General features: G+C 36.0%; 2 protein-coding genes across 7 annotated transcripts in view; one reads left to right on the forward strand and one right to left on the reverse strand.

The window, feature by feature from the left end:
* On the forward strand, positions 1,845-16,150 carry LOC109840868 (dehydrogenase/reductase SDR family member on chromosome X-like). 6 transcript variants are annotated; one of them, XM_020409670.1, is made up of 10 exons: positions 1,845-2,067; positions 2,155-2,253; positions 5,736-6,041; positions 7,469-7,497; positions 7,591-7,799; positions 14,582-14,700; positions 14,791-14,880; positions 14,958-15,033; positions 15,334-15,487; positions 15,585-16,150. In XM_020409670.1, exons 3-10 carry the CDS (start codon positions 5,744-5,746, stop codon positions 15,723-15,725), a joined length of 1,116 nt encoding a protein of 371 aa, XP_020265259.1. In that variant the 5' UTR covers positions 1,845-2,067; positions 2,155-2,253; positions 5,736-5,743; the 3' UTR covers positions 15,726-16,150. The 6 variants fall into 6 exon arrangements, with proteins under 6 accessions (XP_020265259.1, XP_020265263.1, XP_020265264.1 ...); XM_020409674.1 differs by having other exon boundaries at positions 15,589-16,150; XM_020409675.1 differs by having other exon boundaries at positions 14,842-14,880.
* The window catches only part of LOC109840870 (probable transcriptional regulatory protein At2g25830), a 6,077-nt gene continuing 651 nt past the window's right edge, over positions 16,551-21,976 (reverse strand). The window contains exons 3-8 of the mRNA XM_020409677.1: positions 20,783-20,844; positions 19,885-20,041; positions 19,502-19,779; positions 17,797-17,917; positions 17,020-17,136; positions 16,551-16,819 (exon numbers count right to left, since the gene is read on the reverse strand). Coding sequence (XP_020265266.1) covers positions 17,044-17,136; positions 17,797-17,917; positions 19,502-19,779; positions 19,885-20,041; positions 20,783-20,844 — 711 coding nt within the window. The 3' untranslated portion in view covers positions 16,551-16,819; positions 17,020-17,043. The remainder of the gene's footprint in view (positions 16,820-17,019; positions 17,137-17,796; positions 17,918-19,501; positions 19,780-19,884; positions 20,042-20,782; positions 20,845-21,976) is intronic.

Raw genomic sequence — 21,976 nt, forward strand, 5'->3', positions numbered from 1 at the left:
GGTGGTTTCTGACCATTTCAAAACTGTCTCGCATATCTATTAGCATTTTTTTGACGCCTACATCATCCAATAATATTGTGACAACTCATCTCATCTCATTAAACCTTCCTTTCCATCCATTTCCTCAAAAAAAAAACAAGAAATTAATTTCCTTAAGTATGTGTCACATTATCCAATAATATACATCCAACTCATCTCATCTCATCTATTTCCTTATTTTTAAAAATGAACCAAACACAAACAACCTCAAAACATCATCCAATAATATACTTCCAATTCATTTCCTTATTTTTTTAACCAACCAAACAACCTCAAAACAAGTTTTTTTAAAAAATCACTCACATCATCCAATAATAAGGTGACAACTCATCTCATATCATCTCCTATTCTATAATTTCCTTCTTTTTTAACCCAACCAAACAACCTCAAAACAATTATTATAGGAAATAGGTTTCCTATTCTTTAATTTCCAAGTTTTTTTTGCGAAACGAACGGACCCTAACTTACCCTAGTGAAAAAGGGTTTTTTAAGATATTAGTTAAATATTTAATAATTTCATATTAGTCCCTCAAATCTTTAATAATTACAAATTAGTCCCTCAAAACTAGGAAGTCGCATCTTTGTCTCTCAAATCCTACGTTTAAGGGATTAACATGGGACAAATTTTCAAAACCGACCCATTTGAACATTTAATTGCAAAAAACGACCCGTTTTTAAGATATTTGTAAAAACCGACCTGGTTTCAGCCCTGACGCTGAAACGAGGTCGGTTTTTGAAAAAATTCTTCCGAAACTTCACGGGAGTTGAACTCCCGTGAAGTTTAGCAGACAAATTATTAGTCTGCTAAACTTCACGGGAGCTGAACTCCCGTGAAGTTTTGAACTCCCGTGAACTTATTCAACTCCCGTTGCTCTTCGCTCTTTCTCCAAATCCGAACAAGAAAAATTAAAAATAATCAAAAAATACACCTCCTCCTCCACCAGCATCTCCCTGTAGCTTCCTCTTCCTCCTCAGATTTAGACATCAAAGCTCTCCTCAACCTCAACTTCAAGAACTCCTCAAAAATTAAAAAGAAGAAGTAGAATCGTGTGAGATTTTGAGGGAATGCTGAGGTTAAAGGGAGTTGAGATTGAGAAAGATGCCATGGCCATGTCGAATTTTGTTAGGGCAAAAGATCCAAATTCATGGCATCTCAAATAAATCAAACAAAATTCAACAAAAAAAACCCCATTGGTAAAATCTGTCTCCCTCCTCTCAAGCTTCCCGTCCCAAAACATCACCTCAGCATCCGCCACCATCATTGCCGCCGCGCGTGCCGCCTTCATCGGAGACGACGCCATTGAGCTCGACGCTCCGCCGGCGCCGCCGCCCATGGCCGATTCCAGTGAGCAGGACACCTGCAGGTTGGGGACGTAGGGGGGTTTCGGCTAGCGACGTTGACCTGGCGGTTGGTGCTGAGGAGATTGGGCTGGCTTTGTAGGACATGCTGATTTTTTATTTTAGGGAGAAGGATGGGAGGAAGAAGTTTACAGTGACGGCTCTGGCTGTGGGAATGAAGCGGAGAGATTTAATAATGAATGATGGCAACTTCACGGGAGTTCATCTCCCGTGAAGTTTAATTCCTCTGCTAATCTTCTGCTAAACTTCACGGGAGTTGAACTCCCGTGAAGTTTTAAAAGATTTTTTACAAAAACCGACCTGGTTTCAGCGTCAGGGCTGAAACCAGGTCGGTTTTTACAAATATCTTGAAAACGGGTCGTTTTTTACAATTAAATGTTCGAATGGGTCGGTTTTAAAAATTTGTCCGATTAACATGCCATTATTGAAGATGTAAGGGACTAATATCTAAAAACCGCAAAACAAACAAAACACGCCCGGCCGGCGGCCGGCACGGCGATCGTTCTCATCGCTCTCTCTCTCTCTCTCATCTCGATCTCGATCTCGATCTCGATCTCGAGATCGCTCTCCCTGGACCTCTCTCGGATCTCTCTCCCTCGATCTCTCTCGGATCTCTCGAATCTCCTTCATCTCCCCCGCCGCCGTCGCCACTACCGCCTCAAACTCAAGGTAACCCTCATCTCTCTCTCTCTCTCTCTCTCTCTCTCTCTCTCTCTCTTCCTTTCATTAATTTTTACCTTTATTTTGAAAAATCAGAGGTCGATTTTGATCTAAGAGAGAAAGCCAAGGCCATTGCCGAGTTCACCTTGAAATCGCACCAAAGTATCAAAATCCGCCCATGTGATCTTCAATTAGGTTTTGCTTGCTAAGTGTTTGATGAAATGCTCTCCTTAGAATTTTTTTTATCGACACTTGATATTTTTGCATTTCGATTTTTGTTATCCATTGTTATAAATTGTTTTATAACCATATCATGCACTCTTTCATGGATAGTTGTTTATTTTCACGACTTTAGTAAAAGTTGATAACTTTTGGATTAGGCATCCATTGTTGTGATTGTAGCCTCTCTTGCCTAATTACAAATAAAAGGAAATTTGCACTTTCAGTTAATAGAATCAAACTCAAGCAACTGACCTATTAGCTTCAAATTCATCCTTGATTATATGTGTCTTATGTAAATAAATGATGTCCGCAGTTTCTGAAGTCTCCACGGCTATCTGCAATTTTCAAACTCACATTTTCATACTTCAAAATAGACAAAAGCAAGCAACAAAAAAAAAGTGAATTACACCACAATGTTAGTTGATTGACTTGATCAAATTCTAATGGCGAATAGTATCTTCAATAGACAGGAAGAGGTCTTGCCAATTAGGTCCTTAGTAGAAAAATGAAATTACTATGTAAGTAAAGAAATCTAACCTCTATTTGAAACGAGACTCAGGAAAACACATAAGTAAAGGAGGAAGAAACTCGAAACCCATCCTTTCCTAGAAGTTATTGGTGCATTTCTTCTTATCTGCAAAGTCAAGATGCATTGTTAGTATTGTTTCCAGAGCATCCAAACACAGCAAATAAAGTAGTTAGCCTTTCATGTTGATATCTGCAGAGCATGTTATCTTTTGAATATTCTACGTACTATTTTGCACCAATGAAGTTGCTATAGCATAATCAGAGAAAAGTATGCATAAGTAGAATTATGTGCCATTTACAATTTTACTGCATTAAGTATCAGATTGTCAGAAGTGTGAACAAGAGCACCAGAGATATTTGCTTTCAAGATAACGGTTTGAACTTTCAAGCAGTTTGACATTAGATTTTTTATTGGTGACGAATTTCTCTATCTCATGGTTTCTAGTTTTTTAGACAGCCTGCATTAGTAGATGCAACTCGATAAGTTCACATGAATTTTTTATTATCAAAACCGAGGTCAATTTCATGTTTAGTTATCTACATTCATTGATGATAAGTATATCCTAAATAGGATAAACTATATGAACTTCTTGATTACAAGAAATGCTATTTAGCAAGCAGCAGATGATTGCTATCTAAAATCATGTGAACGATATTAGTATTCATGCCCCTTTAGACATTACTAGCATTTTTATTTTTCTTTCTTTATTTAATTTTCGTTTTGCTACATATACAAACAGTTACAACATCCTTTTAGCCAATTATAACTAACTAAACCTTCTCTAGCTCCGAAAAGAAATCAACAGAAGTTAGATACTGAAGTAATTTAAACCTTCCTCAGTTATATTCTAGCTGTGTTAGTAAGTTAGTTACTTATCATGCACATGATCCTCCAAATAAATAGGAACTAGTTTGAGATTTGATAACCTTTAAGAATTATTATTATTATTATTATTATTATTATTATTATTATTATTATTTTAATATTGTGGTCTAAATGTTGATTGGACGCAAAATTTATATAGCTCGTTGCACCCAATATGTGATTGATAAGATGGTTAGTTTATCCACATAGCTAGAAGTTAGAGTTCATGAATATTTTGTCATATTTGTGGCTGCATTGTAGTTTTCATGACAGATTTTGTGCAAGTGGTCGATAATGATATTGTTCTTATTAAAGACCATTCGATAAAGAAGCAGGTGGAACATACAGAAAGCCCTCTCCTCTATTCGATGCAATGGAAGAAATTTATGCTAAGGATAGGGCCACCACAGCTAATTCTGCATGTGCTGCCGATCCAGATGATCAGGACATCAGTAGCAATGATACCTCATCTGCTTCTATAGTGAATAAAACTCTCGCTACTTATGATATTTCTAGCAAACAAAAGGATGGGGCTTCTGATGTACTTTCGAAAAGAAGGTAAATAGCAAAAAGTGGCCCAGAAGGATAGAGAAATCAATAAGCTTCAATTAGAATTTAAGAACGAGATGGAAATGATTGTGAAAAGTAACGAGAAGCAGAATGCAGAACTAGTGGCTGCTTATAGAGGGTATAGAGGTGATAGGAATGTTAAGAAAGGATTTCGTGATGAATTGGGTGAAGTTTGTGTTCTTTCTAGGATGGATATGTTGAGGTTGATGAGGGAGATGTCCGAAGAAGATGTCATGTTATTTCGTCAATCGAAGGATGTTGATGAGAAATGTGATTTTTACAATTGATCATTGGGTAGTATCGGTATGCGACAATTGATGAAGAGGGCGAGTGTAAGAATATGGAAGAAATAGATTATCAAGATATTTAATATGTTTTGTCTAGGAGTTATTATGTTAGTTATATATAGTATGATCTCTATTATGATTGTTTCTACTCTTGAGCATCAAGGATGATGTTATTTGTTGCTATATTTAGTACTCTATTGCTTCAGTATTTGGGTTCATATATATTATGAAATGTGTTTAATGTTGAACTTCATTTGATGGTTTTGTGTTGTTTGAGCTCATGCTGATGTTTGCTCAAATGGTTAAGTTCTTATTTGATAGCTGATCTTGTGCTAGTCTTGCATGTTGGAATTACGCATCGAGTTTTGATTGATTTGGACTAAAAATGATATATTTTGATATGCTTTGGTTGTAAAAGGAAACTTCTTTTTGTGTGGGTGAAGTCTTATTGGTTTTCATGTGAGACCAAGTAGAGTTGGGAATTTGAGATATTGGGATAAATCCATATTTATTTTGTGGTAATAGAGACATAGGGAGTTGATTTTAGCTTTCAGTATGATTAAATCAGGGAAATATTTGCATAAATGTTCAAATGAAAATATTTGCATAAACAATCCCATATTCTAGCATTTATATAAAGTTCAAATGAAAATTGTCACACTACTAAGTTAAATGTATCCTTTTTGATAGACTATACCAAACAAGGTTAAAACTTAACAGGTTAAACGTTACCCCTCTTTGATAGGCTATACTAAACATAGGAATGAAAAAGAACCTTTCCCCTCTAACTATTATAGAGTAATAATTAGCATGTTAAATCGTAACTCCATTTTCTTTACCCATGTACCAAACGAGCCCAAAGGGATCGCCAATCCCGTAAAGGTTAAACTGTACTAATCACCCGTGATTGACGATCCCATGTGATCAATGTAGGCCAATAATTCTATCAGATTGGTAATCTCGTAGAGCACAAATTTTTTTCTTAAAATCGACCAACTTTTCCGCACATGTCGTCCACGTGGCTGAAAGTTGGTCGATTTTGATAAGTAAATATCAAGTCGATCGATATTCATAATTAGATTTGTGAATTGATCTATTTTAAAGTTTTCTTCCTCTGCGAAATGAACTAAGCTCCGTATACATTAATATGATTCGACCCAGAATAAAAAATAAAAAAGATCCTTCTTTTCTTCTTCTTTCTACAGAACAATAGATGAAAATGGCTACAGATTGGTCAACAGCCATGAAGATGCTCTATTCCCAAGAGATTTGGAGGATGGCAATACATTGGCCCCTATCTCTTATCTACTCCTACTTCTGCCTCTTTGCCTCTCATTTATTCCCTTTCTTCCTTCACTCGTCTTCATCGTCCTCTTATCCTCGATGCCGCCTCTCTTTGGACCCAGAATCAGAGATCAAGCAGCCCATTTGCATCGTTACCGGAGCGACATCAGGCTTGGGCGCGGCTGCGGCCCAAGCTCTCGCTGCTGAGGCCTATCATGTTGTTCTTGGTTAGTGTTTTTGTTACTTGATTTTCTTTTACGCATTTCAGCAAACAACTTGCCTGCATGTGTTTTAATATTAAAAATTACAATTTAGAAAATGCACCTACTTGATTGATGATATTATGAACATGAAAAACCATTATACTTTATTGATGGTAAATCTGTATCCTCTTTATACTTAAACTTTTTTGGGTAGTTGTATTTTTTTTACTACTAAAAAAGCTTCACGCTTTTTTGAATTTGATACTGTGAAGTTCTAATTTGACCATTTTCACAAAGTTTTTTAATTGATGTTAATTTGACAATTTGATACTCCAAAACTTTTTAACTTTTGTTACTCATTTGGTAAGAAAATTGTTTCTCATACACTTCTCATTGTGTTATTCTTTAAAAAAAGGTTAATTAGCACTTAAATACCTTATAGTTTCCCATAATTTGCACTGATATATTCTCATTTGTTTTTGGCATCACTTATATAAAGTTTTAAAAAGTTGCCCTTTGATACCTTAGGTTATGCAAATGTGAGAATATTTCTCCGAAAATTCTCTTGTTGCCTGTTAATTTTAGAACTTTTTAAACCCTTATTTTTATAGATTCTGTTAAACCTATTCAAATTCAATTTTCAGATAGAACTGAAGTGGATTTAAAATAGAATTAAAGTTTGTTTAATAGTAAATTTAACAATATGATAAGCATATTAGTGTATGTGGCAATTTTCGAGGAAAAACTCTCTTTTGCATAATTGAAGGTATTAAAGTGAAAATTTTGACTACTTTAAGGTATATTCGTGATGCCAAAAACAACTGAGGGTATATAAGTGCAAACTAGAGGAAACTATAAGGTATTTAAATGCTAAGTAGCCTAAATAAATTATTATCAACTTTTTGCACTTTGCAATATCAAATTGTCTAAATAAAGCTTCAGGGTATCAAAGTTTAGAAGGGTAAAACTTTAGGATGTTAGAGAGTGCACATAACCTTTTTTATGTTCTAAATGGGGTATTCTGATTTTTATCTAAGAATTTTAAAAGAATCTTAAATTTTACCAGTTAAATTGTCCGTTTCAAATATTAAATAGGTTCCAGATATCACGTATGATACAATATGAATATGCAGGCACACAATGTCTCAGAAAATCAGAGGAAATATGATAATGTAGTAGATAATTGAAATGAAATTATGAACTATATGTTATGTAGATTGTGAGCATTACTATAAACATAAGTACTGTGGTCTCTAGCCTATACTACCATGTAAGCTCCACTTGAAAAATGCCTAGTGTTGCTAATAGCTATTAGTATTTACTTTTATTATGTGAACCTTGCAAATAAACTAGTGGAGCTTCAAGCTTGGTTTGATTTTTGTATGTTTCTCTCTCTTTTTTTTAAATGCAAAATTAAGTTTTATAACATTGAATTGCTCATTTATTTGCAGTTGGTCGTTCATCTCAGCTGCTAGATCAGGTACATCTCAAAGTTAAAAGTAAAAATTTCCTCATGCATTTGAGTAATTTATTTATTTTTTAAAGAAATGATTTTGCTCCAAATGTTAAACAGACAATTCAAGAGATCAAGCAGAAACACAAGGATGCCAAACTAAAAGCGTTCCAGGTTGACTTGGCATCCTTTCCTTCAATTATGAAGTTTGAAAGTTCCCTTAAACAATGGCTTTCAGAGTCAAATCTGCATCCTTCAGTACAACTATTAATAAACAATGCTGGAATATTTGCAATATCATGTCGAACTACTGCTGATGGATACGACCAGTAAATCTCTCATTCTTTCAAGAAGTTGGTGTTTGCATTAAGCTTATCTTGTAGGGGTTTATGATAGCCTTTCAGTTATTAGATCCATATATAATCAATTCTTTCAAGAAGTCGGTGTTTGCATTAAGCTTATCTTTTAGGGGTTTATGATAGCCTTTCAGTTATTAGATCCATATATAATCAAATTCTTCAGTTATTAGATCCATATATAATCAAATTCTTTCTTATGAATTTCTTAAGCATTGTATAATTTGTGTCTTCATGCTTTATATGTTTATAAGCATAAAACCATGTGTCATGGCAATGTTGATTGAAGCGCCCATTCAGTTTACGCCATGCTTGGTATGCGGGAATGAAGTCATGTGAGAATGGAATGAAGATAGGAGTGGAATAAAATTGATGTGGGAATGGAATGCTCAATGGAATTGATATGGGAATGGAATGCTCATTTCCATTCTCATGTTTGGGTGTGATTAGAGAATTAAGTAGGAATATCTTTAAGAAGGGTATATTTGAAATTTATTTCATTATTTTCATTCTCACTTAAGTGAGAATAGCAATTCCTTAATAACTCATTGCGAATAGCAATTCTCATATTAAGTGGGAATTGATGGGAATTGGGAACGACATTTCTAGCATCTAAAAAACACATAATGTTTGGTAAGCATCAATTAGAAGTTGGAATTGCATTCCATTCCCACTAATTTCCGCATACCAAACTATTGGGTAAAAATTGTACAACACAAGATTTCCCTATCACCAGATTAGCAGGAAAGTGAAAGAATAAAGCGGAATAACAACATATAAATTTAACGTGGTTCGGCACAAAATTGCTTACGTCCACAGGCTGCTGCAGATCTTTCACTAAGAGGAGAAAATTTACAAGTGTTTTTACACACATCTCACAAGAAAAAATTATCTCTAGAATTTTTCCTCACAACCACTCTCTAATTTTGCCTCTCTTCTCAAGAACACTCAGAAGGATTGAATACACTAAGCAGATGAGGATTAAAAGTAAAGGGAGAGCAGGGAGGTTTTTATAGCCTCCATACGCACAAATCAGGTCACAAATTGTGAACTGTCAATCATCCACCCTTCCCTTTTTTTGACCATTGCTCCCCTACTTTCGGTGGCTGTCTTTGTTGATAAAAAAGACAGCCACCAATCTTGACAATCTCTCACTTGAAGACTGATTTTAATCTGTCTTCATATCTCAATTTATGCAGCAGCTCTTCCCCGATCTTGATACTATTGCAGGCTAACTGAAACTGAACACAACTTCACTTTGTCAGTAGTCACCGTCTTTGTCAGCATGTCTATCGGATTTTGAGCTCCTAACCTTTTCAAGTTTTAAAATTCCATCTTTCAGAAGTGACCAGATAAAATGATACCGTACCTGTATGTGTTTCGTTCTGGAATGAAAAGACGGATTCTTTGCTAGATGAATAGCACTTTGACTGTCGTAATATAAGACATTGTCTTCTTGTTTCTTGCCTAATTGATCCAAGAAACTTTGAAGCCAAACCACTTCCTTACTGGCTTTTGTAACAGCGATATATTCTGCTTCAGTTGTGGAGAGAGTAACTATCTTCTGCAGTTGAGAAACCCAACTTACTGCAGTACCTCCTAAAGTATAGACATACCCCGTAGTACTCCTTCTGATATCAACATTTCCTGCTAAATCAGCATCCACATAACCTGTTAGTATTGTATCTCCACATTTGAAACAAAGTGTTTTATCTGTGGTGTTCCGTAGATATCTGAGGATCCATTTGACTGTTTCCTAATGTATCTTGCCCAGATTATTCATGTACCTGCTAACATCTCTCACTGCTTGAGCAATATCTGGTCTTGTACAACCATGACATACATCAGACTTCAATTACTGAGGTGTATGGGACCTTCGCCACGTGTGCACGCTCTCCTATGGTTTTGGTGATTGCTCTTTAGAAAATCTAAAATGAACACCTAAAGGTGGTTTAACATCTTGCATATTGAACCTGAAGAGTACTTTGTTGATGTACTCAGCCTGTGATAACATCAAAGTCTCAGACTTCATGTCTCTCTTGATCCTCATTCTAAGAATCTGCTTTGCAGCGCCAATATCTTTCATTGCGAACTGTTTTGATAATTTTTACTTCAAATTTATAATCTCTTGCAGATCTGAACCTACAACGAGCATGTCATTAATATATAATAATAAAATAATGACGCTATTGTCAAACCTCTTGAGATAGCAACAATAATCTGCTTGGCATCTAGTAAAACCGTTGCTGCCCATAAAACTGTCAAACTTCTTGTACCATTGCCTGAGAGCTTGTTTTAATCCATACAAGCTATTCTTCAAACGGCATACTAGATTTTTCTTGCCTGTCTTTATGAAACATTCTGGTTGCTTCATATAGATCTCCTCCTTCAGATCACCATGAAAGAAAGTTATTTTTACATCTAACTGCTCAAGATGTAAATTCTCAACAACTATAATTTTAAACGCCAGTCTGATTGTAGTTAGTTTCACGACCAGAGAGAATTTTATTATAGTCAATACCTTCTTTTTGCTGAAAACCTTTGACAACCAATCTTGCCTTGTAGCGTGTGTTCCCATAGTGCTCTTCTTTGATCCTGTAAATCCACTTGTTATGAAGAGCTTTCTTACCTGGTGGTATTTCAGCTAAGTCTCACGTCTGATTTGACATAAGTGAATCCATCTCATCTTACATAGCAGACTCCCACTTGATTGGATCCTCCACTTGCATTGTTTCATCATAACACTCCGATTCACCACTGTCAGTCAGCAACAAGTAGTGCAAAGAAGGTGAATAACATTGGATTGGCTTAGGAATTCTGGAGGAGCGTCTCACTTCTGGCGTGCTTGGTTCTTCTTGAACTACTTCAGAATTAGTCTAAGCATCATTTTCAGAAATCTTCTCAAATTCAGCAAATTCCTTTATTTTAGCTTTTGTTCTTGAGTTACTTGATTCTGCAATTGATCTGTCTTTGTACATCACATTCTCATTGAATATGAAATCTCTGTTTCTGATGATCTTCTGATTTTCATAATCCCAAAACCGGTAACCAAACTCGTCACCACCATAACCAATAAAAACACATCTATTAGATTTAGCATCAAGTTTACTTCTTTCAGCAGAATCTATGTGTACATAAGAGATACAACCAAAAACTCTTAAATGCGAAATGTTTATCTTTTTTCTGCTCCAAGCTTCTTCTGTTACTCCATCGCCCAAGGGAACTGATGGCCCGCCGTTGATTAGGTAGGCTGTGGTATTGATAGCTTCAGCCCATAGGAACTTGGGCAAGCCGACATGTGTCCTCATGCTTCTGGCACGTTCATTCAAAGTTCTGTTCATGTGTTCCGCTATGCCATTTTATTGTGGTGTCATGGGAACTATTTTCTTCATCTTGATCCCGTTGTTTGCGCAAAATTCTTTGAATCTACTGTCTTTGTACTCTCCTCCATTGTCTGACCTCAAACTGCTTTATCTTCAAATCAATTTTATTTTTCACCATGGCCTTTCATTTTTTGAAGGTATCAAAGACTTCTGATTTCTTCTTCAGAAAATAGACCCACACATTCCTTGTAGAATCATCAATGAAGGTGACATAATACAGTGAGTTTGTAAGAGATGGAACTAGAGATGACCCCCATACATCGGTATGAACCAACTCTAATTTTTCTGTCTTGGGTGTCTTGTCAATCTTTGCAAAACTGACTTTCTTCTGTTTGTCAAAGATGCAATTCTTGCATAGGCCGACATCTACATTCTTCAAATCCGGCAACTTCGCTTTTGACATAAGTGTCTTCATCCATTTCTCGCTCATATGGTCAAGCTTTTGGTGTCATAGGTTTGATTTTTCATCTGCATCTGTTACTGCAATAATATTCTCTAAGTTAGAGGTTACATAGAGAGTACCAGTTTTCTTTCCTCGAGCAATAACGAGTGCTCCTTTGGTAATCTTCCATTCATGACCTGAGAAGATTGTACAGTAACCCTCTCCATCTAGCTGCCCCACAAAGATCAAATTTTTTTTAAGGTCAGGAATATGTCTCACTCCTTACAGCTTTCACATAGTCTGATTTGGAAATTTTAATCAGATGTCTCCCTTACCAACTATCTTTAGGGTTTCATCATCTACTAGATGTATCTTTCCGAAATCACTGTTGACGTAGTTCTCCATGATTTCTCGAAATGGGATGGCATGGAAGGATGCCCCTGAATCAAGAATCCATGATTCAATCGGACTGTTGACGCTTAAAATCATAGCATCACCTCCTTCCTCGATCACGTTGGCAGACTCCTATGTGTCGGTATTTTTCTTCGGTGTCCGGCACTCCCTCTTGAAACGACCCTTCTTATCATAATTATAGCAGTTGAAATCTTTCTTTCCCGATCTAGATTTGCTCTATCTAGATTTTGATCCGTCGCGATTTGAACTTTATTTTGAAGATCTCCCCCTAGACTCTGTGTGTAAGGCTGAGGAGGTTGATGTTTCACCCGATTCTCTCCGTCGAATTTCTTCACTGAGAATCAGATCACGAACATCATCAAATTTTAACTTATTGCTTCCCGACGAGCTACTCACAACTGTGACAGTAGCATTCCAACTTTCTAGTAGAGAAGACAAAAGTATCAATGCTCGTATTTCTTTATCAAACTCAATTCTAACTGAACTTAACTCGGATGTGACTGTATTGAGTTTATTGAGATGTTGAGCTACCGATGCGCTTTTTGTCATCTGCAAATTGAACAGCCGTCTCATCAAACGAACTTTGTTTGAGGCAGAGGGCTTCTCATACATGCTGCAGAGAGCCGTCATAAGACCCGTCGTGGTCTTTTTCTTTGCTATGTTGAAAGCAACGTTGCGGGATAACTCGAAGAGCTTGTCTGTCGAGAAGAGCCCACTCTTCATCCTTCATGTCATCTGACTTATTTCCTAAGAGAGGTATATACAGTTTTTTCTGGTACAGATAATCTTCGATCTGCATCATCCAAAAAGCCGAAGTCCGCACTATCGAACTTCTTAATTTTTACATTCCCTTCATCTGCAGCCATCGCTCTCACTTGAATCTGGCACCCTTTGGATTGTTTTTGACTGTTTCTGCGAACCACCATGTATTAGAACACTGCTGTCGACGAACCAGTATCGTCGACAAAATTTCACTATTCACGTGAATTGTAATTTCGCAGAAAATTAACAGACGTCACAACCAGAGCTCTGATACCAGTTGTTGGGTAAAAATTGTACAACACAAGATTTTCTATCACCAGATTAGCAGGAAAGTGAAAGAATGAAGCGGAATAACAACACAAATGTAACGTGGTTCGACACAAAATTGCCTACGTCTACGGTCCGCTGTAGTTTTTTCACTAAGGGGAGAAAATTTATAAGTGTTTTTACACAACTCACAAGAAAAAATTATCTCCAGAAATTTTCCTCACAAAATCACTCTCTGATTTTGCCTCTCTTCTCAAGAACACTCAAAAGTATTGAATACACTCAGCAGATGAGGATTAAAAGTAAAGGGAGAGCAGGGTTTCTTTTATAGCCTCCATAATCAGACCACAAATTGTGGACTGTCAATCATCCTCCTTCACTTTTTTTGACCCTTGCTCCCTTGCTTTCGATGGCTGTCTTTGTTGACAAAAAAAAGGCAGCCACCAATCTTGACACAAACGACGAGTTACTGCAAAAAGAAAGAAAAACCAAAAATGCTCAACGATTCATCGTCTTTCCTATGTTTTTTTCTTCCCTCTCTGTCTCTCTCTATCTATCCATGATAGGATAACTGTCTAGTAGATTTATTGATTACAAAGTAGGTTTAGTAGCATGAAATTTTAGACCCTTCACATTATTTGGAGAGATCATCAGCTAAAGGTTCTAGATAACCATAAATAGGGGTAACTAACAAGTAAATATTATGAGAACTAGTGGAGAGTGAATATAGTTGGTTTGGTACTTCCTTGTTTCCTGCACAAGATTTGAGCAATCTAATTATATTTAATGACGTAGAATTAAAGAATCTATGAGTTGGTTGGGATTTTTTTAACACATGACACTGTTTTCTGCATTCTTTGATGTTGCACGCTGAGTATTGTTTTTGGACCATAACCACAGTGTATCTTTGCTTTTCTGGATTTATTCACCCCACTGAATTTCTCTTCTGAAATGCAATTTTGGTGCACTATATCTTCAATACATTGCATTGTCATCATGTGAATTTGAAAGTACGCATGTTTGGGAACTATGGATTATAATCCATTTGTGGTTGGATTATAGTCCAAGGTTTTTGATAAATTTAGTGGATTATAATCCGTTTTCAAACTTTATATTTGACAAATGGGTGGATTATAATCTATCATAGTTGTCAAAATGACCAAAAAGGGCTTGGTGGTGAGCAAGTTAATAAATAGGCTTGGAGATGTGTGAAATCATTTGGGGATGGTGGGTAAATTTGTCTTTTACTTGGTCAAACTTTATGGACTAACTTACATTTTGGTGGATGATATTTTTTAGTGGATGACAATCCAAAATAATCCACCTGCCAAACACCCAAATGTGGATTATAATCGTTTTTCAGCGTCTTGGGCCTTCAGTTCTGCATTAGTTTTCATGTGACACTATTGTTTGCTTATTGTATCCATATTTGACATGTAAGTCATGTAATACCATCCAGTAGTTGCATCGTGTCTCATATTTAGTATTAGAGTTAGATGCCTATTTCCAAAGGCACTAGAATTACATGCTAATTTATTTACTTGCAGGATGATGCAGACAAATTACATGGGTGCATTTTTTCTCACAAAACTGCTTTTGCCACTACTCAAGAACAGCCCTGTAGCTTCTCGGATAGTCAATGTGACATCTTTTACACATCGATCTGGTGAGTAAATTTAGATCTGTCTTTACAGTCTTATGAAAATTTTGTCAATTCTTCTTTATATATTACTAGTCCTTATTTTGTTGTGGGTAGTGTTTGATATAAAGGTGGATCAGAAAACTCTAGTTTGCCTGCCAACCGCAGGAAAATATCCTTGGGCTCGCATTTATGAATATTCCAAATGTAAGTCAAATCCGTGATATATAGCTATATAACATATTCAGATACCTTGTATCTAAATATCATTATTTATTTGGCAGTGTATTTGCTTCTTTTCTCATATGAGCTGCATCGGCAACTTCATGCGGTGGATTCATCTTCTACCATCTCTGTCAAGTACGTATCAAACAAATACACACGATGCTCTATACTATTATATTCATCTTGCTATTTTTCCCAATCCACCCCCACCCCCACCCCCCTTTTTTTTGGGTGGGGGTGGGGTGCGGTGGTGGGGGGAGGTGAGTGTCATTTTTTTTTTTTGGGGGGGGGGGGAGAGGGTTGGGGGTGGGGTTAGATTTACAAATATGATGATTTTGGGAAGCTGCTATAAAACAGGACGGAATTTGGGGTCTAATATGAGAAAAACCCTTTTTTGTTTCTTTCTGTGTACTATAAGCATTGTTTGTGTGTTAGCTTTGCTGATCCTGGAGCAGTGGAAACCAGAATTATGCGTGAACTTCCCCAGTGTCTTTCTCAGCTGGCTTTTACGATTCTAAGATGCTTGTTTCTCCTGCAATCTCCTGAGGATGGAGTTCGTTCAATTGTCGATGCAGCTCTTGCTCCTCTTGTATGCCAGCCTTTCCTCGTTTACTGATTTCAACTCCCTTGCACTTCCCTCGGTTTTGATATCCTTTTAAAAGAGATAAAATATTTTTTTGTTTTAGGAAGTCTCGGGGAAATATTTCTTCGGTGGTAAGGGCAGGACGATTCAGTCATCTTCGATTTCCTACAATGCAAAGCTTGGAAGGGATCTATGGTCTGCTTCTAATGCCTTGTTTCAAGAGTATCTGCAAATGAAGGGTTAATCAGCTCAGCGACTTATTTGAATGAGGAATTTGTAGGGCAATGTGGGGAGAGGTTCTATAAAGTTTTGATCCGTTCTTATGCCAAAACTGTTGTAGATGCAGTATAGAGAGAAATAAATTAGTTCACCCTGTGTATTATCTCAGTAAGAGATCTCATTTCAAGCCACAAGGAAATTGCTACCTTGTTATGGTACCAAGCTAGTTTTGTTCTTTGAGGAGGTAACTGCTGTCTCTTTGTACTATTTTAGTACTCGCGCCCAGCTTAATTGATAGAGAAGGTGTAGCTTTTTGTTCTTTTGCGTAACAAAGGTAGCACTTCAAGTTTATATCAAGACACAGAGGCATGCAACGGATCGATATGATTTCAGGAAAGGTAGGAATTGGGGAAATATCCTGGAATGAAATTTTCGTCGATGCGTTTCTGAGATATTTGTGCCGATTGTAATCACTTTTGACCAGCTTTCTCCCATAAATGAAAGCTTTTTATTTTAAGCTCAATGTTTATGCCATTATCAGTATTTATCATTCACTGCCACTAAGGTGGTGTTTACCAAAGATTATATATATATATATATAATATAATATAATAATCTTGAGTAAAAATGAAATGAGTCATTCACGGAGAGCATGATATATTAATTATATAGAAACGTACGCACGATTCATACGTTTTCAAGGAATTAAGTTGAGATGTAATCAGCAGGCAAACAAATTAGTCCTTCACGGTCTTTAATGTTTTCTTAATATAAATTGAATGCATGTTATGATATTCTAACAATCTCAGCCAAGAAGGCCACGAAAATTATAAATGATAAACAACATATCAGACAAAATTTGAACTCTTGCCAACAATAAATTGGTGGTTGTAGCAAAACACTGAAACAATATGGACCAAATATTCACGAGAATACAAAGTTCCCATTGATGTATGAGTGCTGAACTATTAATCGCTCATAATGTCAAAAAGAAATACAAATTTTGTAAATAAGAGGCATCCTCTTTACTATCGCTTTCAATGTCAAAATGGGGACCAAACCACTTATTCTATCCAGTAATTTTGCGCATATAGTTTTCTCACCATCACCTCATGTTACCTGTTTACAAAGGAAAAGAACAGGGAACCAAGTGATTAGTATAGAAAAATAAATTTGTTAGCAAATACATACTAATCACTTTTCCTATGAGAATTATAATAATGCTCCCAAGTATGCGCACGATGCAAACTTCAATATTCTCCATTATAAAAAGACTAGACTATAAAAAGAACAAGTATTTCAATCGCCGGAAACTTTACCTGATTGTGAAACCTACTCATTTCTCACTTTTGATCTGAATAAACAGCATCAACATCATCAAGCTCCAGTAATTTGGACATAAGGTCCTTATTCAGATCCACGGCCTCGTCATCTACCTGTTGAAGGTGACAACAGAGAACATATTTTCTTTAAACAAGAGATGCTGTGAATCTTAAATCTAGTTGGTGGAATAAAAAAATGGTTTGATAAACCATGAAAGAAAATGAGAAGTAACGAGTAGTGTTACTAGTGTAGGATGAGGCATGTAAGAAGAGAACTGGTCGTTCAGTGCACCATCAGCATAATAATTACCAAGTTTATGAGGCATGTAATGGCTAATATTATGTATTAAGAATTCACATCTAGATGAATGATGATAATATCTAGATGAATGATGATAATAATCCAGTAAAAGAATTTTAACTGAATCATATAAAAGAGTTAAAGAATGCATTCTATGAAGCTACGAACCAAAAATATCATAGCATTAAGTAGACTTCTTAGTCGTTGCTCTTGAACAAATTTCACTAAAAATGGATCTATATAGAATTAAGGTGAGAAGAGATCATATCAGGATCACTTTTTAAGCATCATCTATAATGCTTGCAATAAGTTCATGATACAGCTAATTTAGAAGGCAAATATGAAACGTAAGACCAGTACTGAAAGTCCGAGACCATACATGAAAAAAACTGCTACTGCAGACAGCCACTAAAATAAATAATGGATAATGTGGAGAAGACGCCAAGAGAAGAAATGAATAACAATGCTCATACCTCAATGGCATTCAGTGGCAATAGCTCAAAACCATTATCCGGCTCAAAAGCAACTCCTTGCTCTCGCAATTTAGTTAGTATATCCGAGTAGTTTTCTGCAGGACTTACAATTTTATAGTAGCTGCAAAATGAATCAACAGTCGGAACAGGAATTTTGAAGTTCAAGGGTGAATTCTAGGTATATTGTTCTGCAAAAGATACAATTTTATATTTGTTTAAAATGAACCACTATCAGAAAAGTCACTTTTGAAGTTTAAGGCACATTCTAAAAGATAAATAAGATGACTGAGGATCATAGTTTGCAATGTACACAATTGAGTAAAGGGAGACACACAATAGAATATATGAGCCAATGTCTTTACAATGACTAAATACCTCTGTTAATTAAACGTGAAATGAAGTCATGATCCCAACACAAACTATGTGAAAAGAGAAACAGAACAAAAGAATAAACTCCATAAAAAGAGAAGCATTTGAGTATTTTATATGAAAAATATTGAAATGCATAATTAGCTTTCTAGTTTCTATGTTTCTACTATACACTTTGGAAAATGGTAAGCACATCCCAAAAACATTTTACAACGTGCTAATGACCAAACTTGCGTACCAAAGCAAGCTACACCAACCCCCACCCCCCGACAATCGAATCCATATTTTCTAAACGGCAAATTGTGTACCACGACCCGCTACGTAGCACATACTGTGTAACTATGTTGAGGATCACTTGATGCCTGTGTCAGCCATTGCATTTAGGTGGTTGACTACTAACTGTATATGGACGCATTTATCAGTGTGTATGGAATTGGCATAAAGCCAACATGTGTGAGTCTATGATTTTACTCTTTTCCAACACATATTACAGCCAATTGCAGACAAAAAGCTTAATAATCGACTACAATTTATTGCAAGCTTGGCTATTATATTACCTGCCTATATGCATATGCATGTACTGTCCATCCAAGATGTCCATTTATAGTACAAAAGAAGAGGTATCCTATACACTAACAAAATTGCAATCAGACATGTGCATAAATTTTATAATTGCAGCCGGAGATAAAACCTATAATTGAACATTGCAGGTCAATTAAAGAACTCTATAACCCTAGATCAAGGGCTGCCAACCATTTGAAGACAGCAATTTCAGAACTATTTTCTAGATTAATACAATGTAAATACATTGAAACTAGACTTCATCTCTCACCCTGTATAGCTGATTCCACATATATAAACGTCGAATCCAGAGAGTAACTCTCACAGAAAAATCACAGTTGTGGGTAATCACGAATGCACCAGAATGCCCAGTTTGAGTTCATTAATATAGAAGAAATGACAAGTAAATATTACCAGAGAGGAATGGACTCATAAAGCTAAAAAATCCTAGAAACCTAGTAAACAGTAACTGCTAGAGGATATATAGGATTCATCCATTAGCATTTTCTTAGGTAACACGAGTTATTGTGTAATGGATATATGAGATTGATTCATTTGCTTTTACTTATGGTAAAACATGTTATTCTGGAAGGAAAAAAGAGACTAGCTTTTACATGCCAAACTGATTAACTGCATATCTTATTAATCATTATAAGGTCAGTGCCCATTTGTTCTCAAGTTAATAGAATACTTGAAGACACATGAATGAGAAAAATATTCGAGAGAAAAATAAATTCGCAAATTCATTGCTTGAGATAATAAGATAGAATAAGACCTTTCTGAACGATCTTCTACTGAATCATCATCATAAACCGTAGGCTCAATCACATCTTCAGCACCAGCGTCTAAAGCAATACCAAGAATCTGATCTTTATCAGCATCAATAGCCTTTACATTCACAACTCGTGCTCGCCTAAACTTGAATAAGATGGATCCTGGATCAGCCAGCTTTGCTCCACAATCCTTTACCACACCCCTAACATCAGCAATGGTTCTAGTTACTTTATCTGTTGAGGCCGCAACTACCATGCCAACCCCACCAAAACCATATACCTACTTAGCAATACCCAGCATAATTACCATTTGGAAACTTTTACCAAGCCTTCAAAGTAAAGGATAATAAAAGCATCAATTTGAGAACTATAACACTAAACTTACCTCATAGAACTTGTCAATAAAATCCTCTTGTCCCTTCTCTGAAGCTTTTTTGATGTTTCTATCCACAATTTCCTTAGGCACATCAAGTTCTCTAGCTTTCTCTAGCACAGCAGCTAAAATTGTGTTTGATGTTGGGTTTGTGCCACCTTTCTTAATGCTGCGTGATAAATAGAATACTATTGATACCACTTGCACAAATACTAGAAATTAAGGAAGATAGAAACATACAAAATTTTAAAACACAAATATCTCTAACGCAATCAGATATAACTTTGAGAAGCTACAACGTCGTTTAAAAATAATTGATGACATGCTCATTAAATTCTGAAAACAACTATTTAAAATACTACTTCCCTACCATTGCCATTTAGCAGCCATTATATGCAGACAATACAAGAGGATATGACAACAATAATAACGCTTTTACACCAGATTCATGTGTTCCGTATTCCTTCTCTCCTGTTATTTCCCTTTAAATTTTAACAAACATAATCCAGGTGGTATGGAAGCATCTCTTTCAGTTGACCCTTTCGATCTTAATAACTGACGGAGTCATCAATTCTCATTACACATGAACAAATAAACAACCAATAGTTCTCATCTTTTCCTGTACTGAAACTGCCTGCAACTTATTACTAAAGACAACCAGTTATATTCAGTCGGAGAAGATAACTTTGTATATTATTCTAGCATACTGATTTCCACATAGACCACCTCAACCTGGCAGTTTCATGAACTTTATTATCAAAATATAATGCTGTGCTCATTCAATCTCAAAGCTCTGACTTACAGTCCACGTATTCATAGACTTCAAAGATTCTCATGAGTGTTAATGTTCAGCAGCCCTTTATATCAAACTTTATAAGCCTTGCAGAGAGTGCAGGCTCGATGAACTTACGCAGAGACAATTTCCTTCCCAATTTTACTGTTACGTTTCATCTTCTTCAAGTTCTGTGCATCCTGCAGAAAAGACACCACACCGGAAGAAATGAGAATAGATGGACTCAGGAGATATCACTTTATTTTTGATAATGGTCCTTTACAGATAAATGCAATGGAAGAATTATAACATCTGAAACAGAAGCAAGATTGAGATGTCATTATTATCTATATGCAGGTTGCGAACACAAGGAGAACGATAAGGATGAATAATCTTATAAGCAGGTGATTAACAATGGAGAGAATGCAAGTCAAGTGATATTGCTGATAAAAGAATGTGCATGACCCATCAAAAGGATGTTGTGCATGGCTCGGAGAGGAAAGAATTTCAATCCGCGAATGTTACATTAGTTCTCAATTAATAATTTTGAGTGATGCCATGACGGTCATATCAAGATCGAGGTGTGGTATTTGTTTAAGTGTTAAAATTACTTGATCAATGCACATTGTAGACCAATCCATCAAATTAAGGTTTTGGTTGATGTGTGATGTGGTTATCTAAATTGGTAAAGAGTTCATTGTTATAGGGTTAGGCAATTGATTGTGTGTGGTTATCTAGATTGGTAAGGAGTTCATGGTTATAGGGTGGCAAATGGGTTGTGTGTGGTTATGTCAATCGCTAAGGTGTTCATGGTTATAGTGTGTCAGATGGGTTGTGTATGGTCATCTAATTGGTACATGAATTTTTTTTCCCTTCTCTTTTGCATAGGGTCATTAACCCAGACGCAAAGCAGGCTTGTTTATCTAATAAGTAAGAAATACTCAATAATTTTCGGTAATACGAAGATTACTAGGTAACTCTTTCCTTTGTTAATCATGTTTATTCTCAAAGTCTTTCTGTAATAGATGCATCATATGCCTTTGTTAAATAAAGATTTTATGAATCTTTCATTTCTGTCAATGATTTAGTCATTTAATTCATACTTATAAAACGGGAGTACTCTGCCGAATTTCGTCCCTTGCTCCTTTTCTATCGCGAAACAAAATTCACGGCCAAAATATTATGGAAACATATCCAAAGGGCAAAATGGGGACTTACACCGACATGGGGGTCATCTGCAAAACACGAAAACTTATTCAGGGTTTTCTACAATTCCAATAGTTACTGGGGGTTTTAGTGTGCTTTTTGATTTTTTTTTTTTTGGGGGGGGGG

The sequence above is a fragment of the Asparagus officinalis genome, chromosome 5, assembly GCF_001876935.1.
Source record: "Asparagus officinalis chromosome 5, Aspof.V1, whole genome shotgun sequence".
Lineage (NCBI taxonomy): Eukaryota > Viridiplantae > Streptophyta > Magnoliopsida > Asparagales > Asparagaceae > Asparagus > Asparagus officinalis.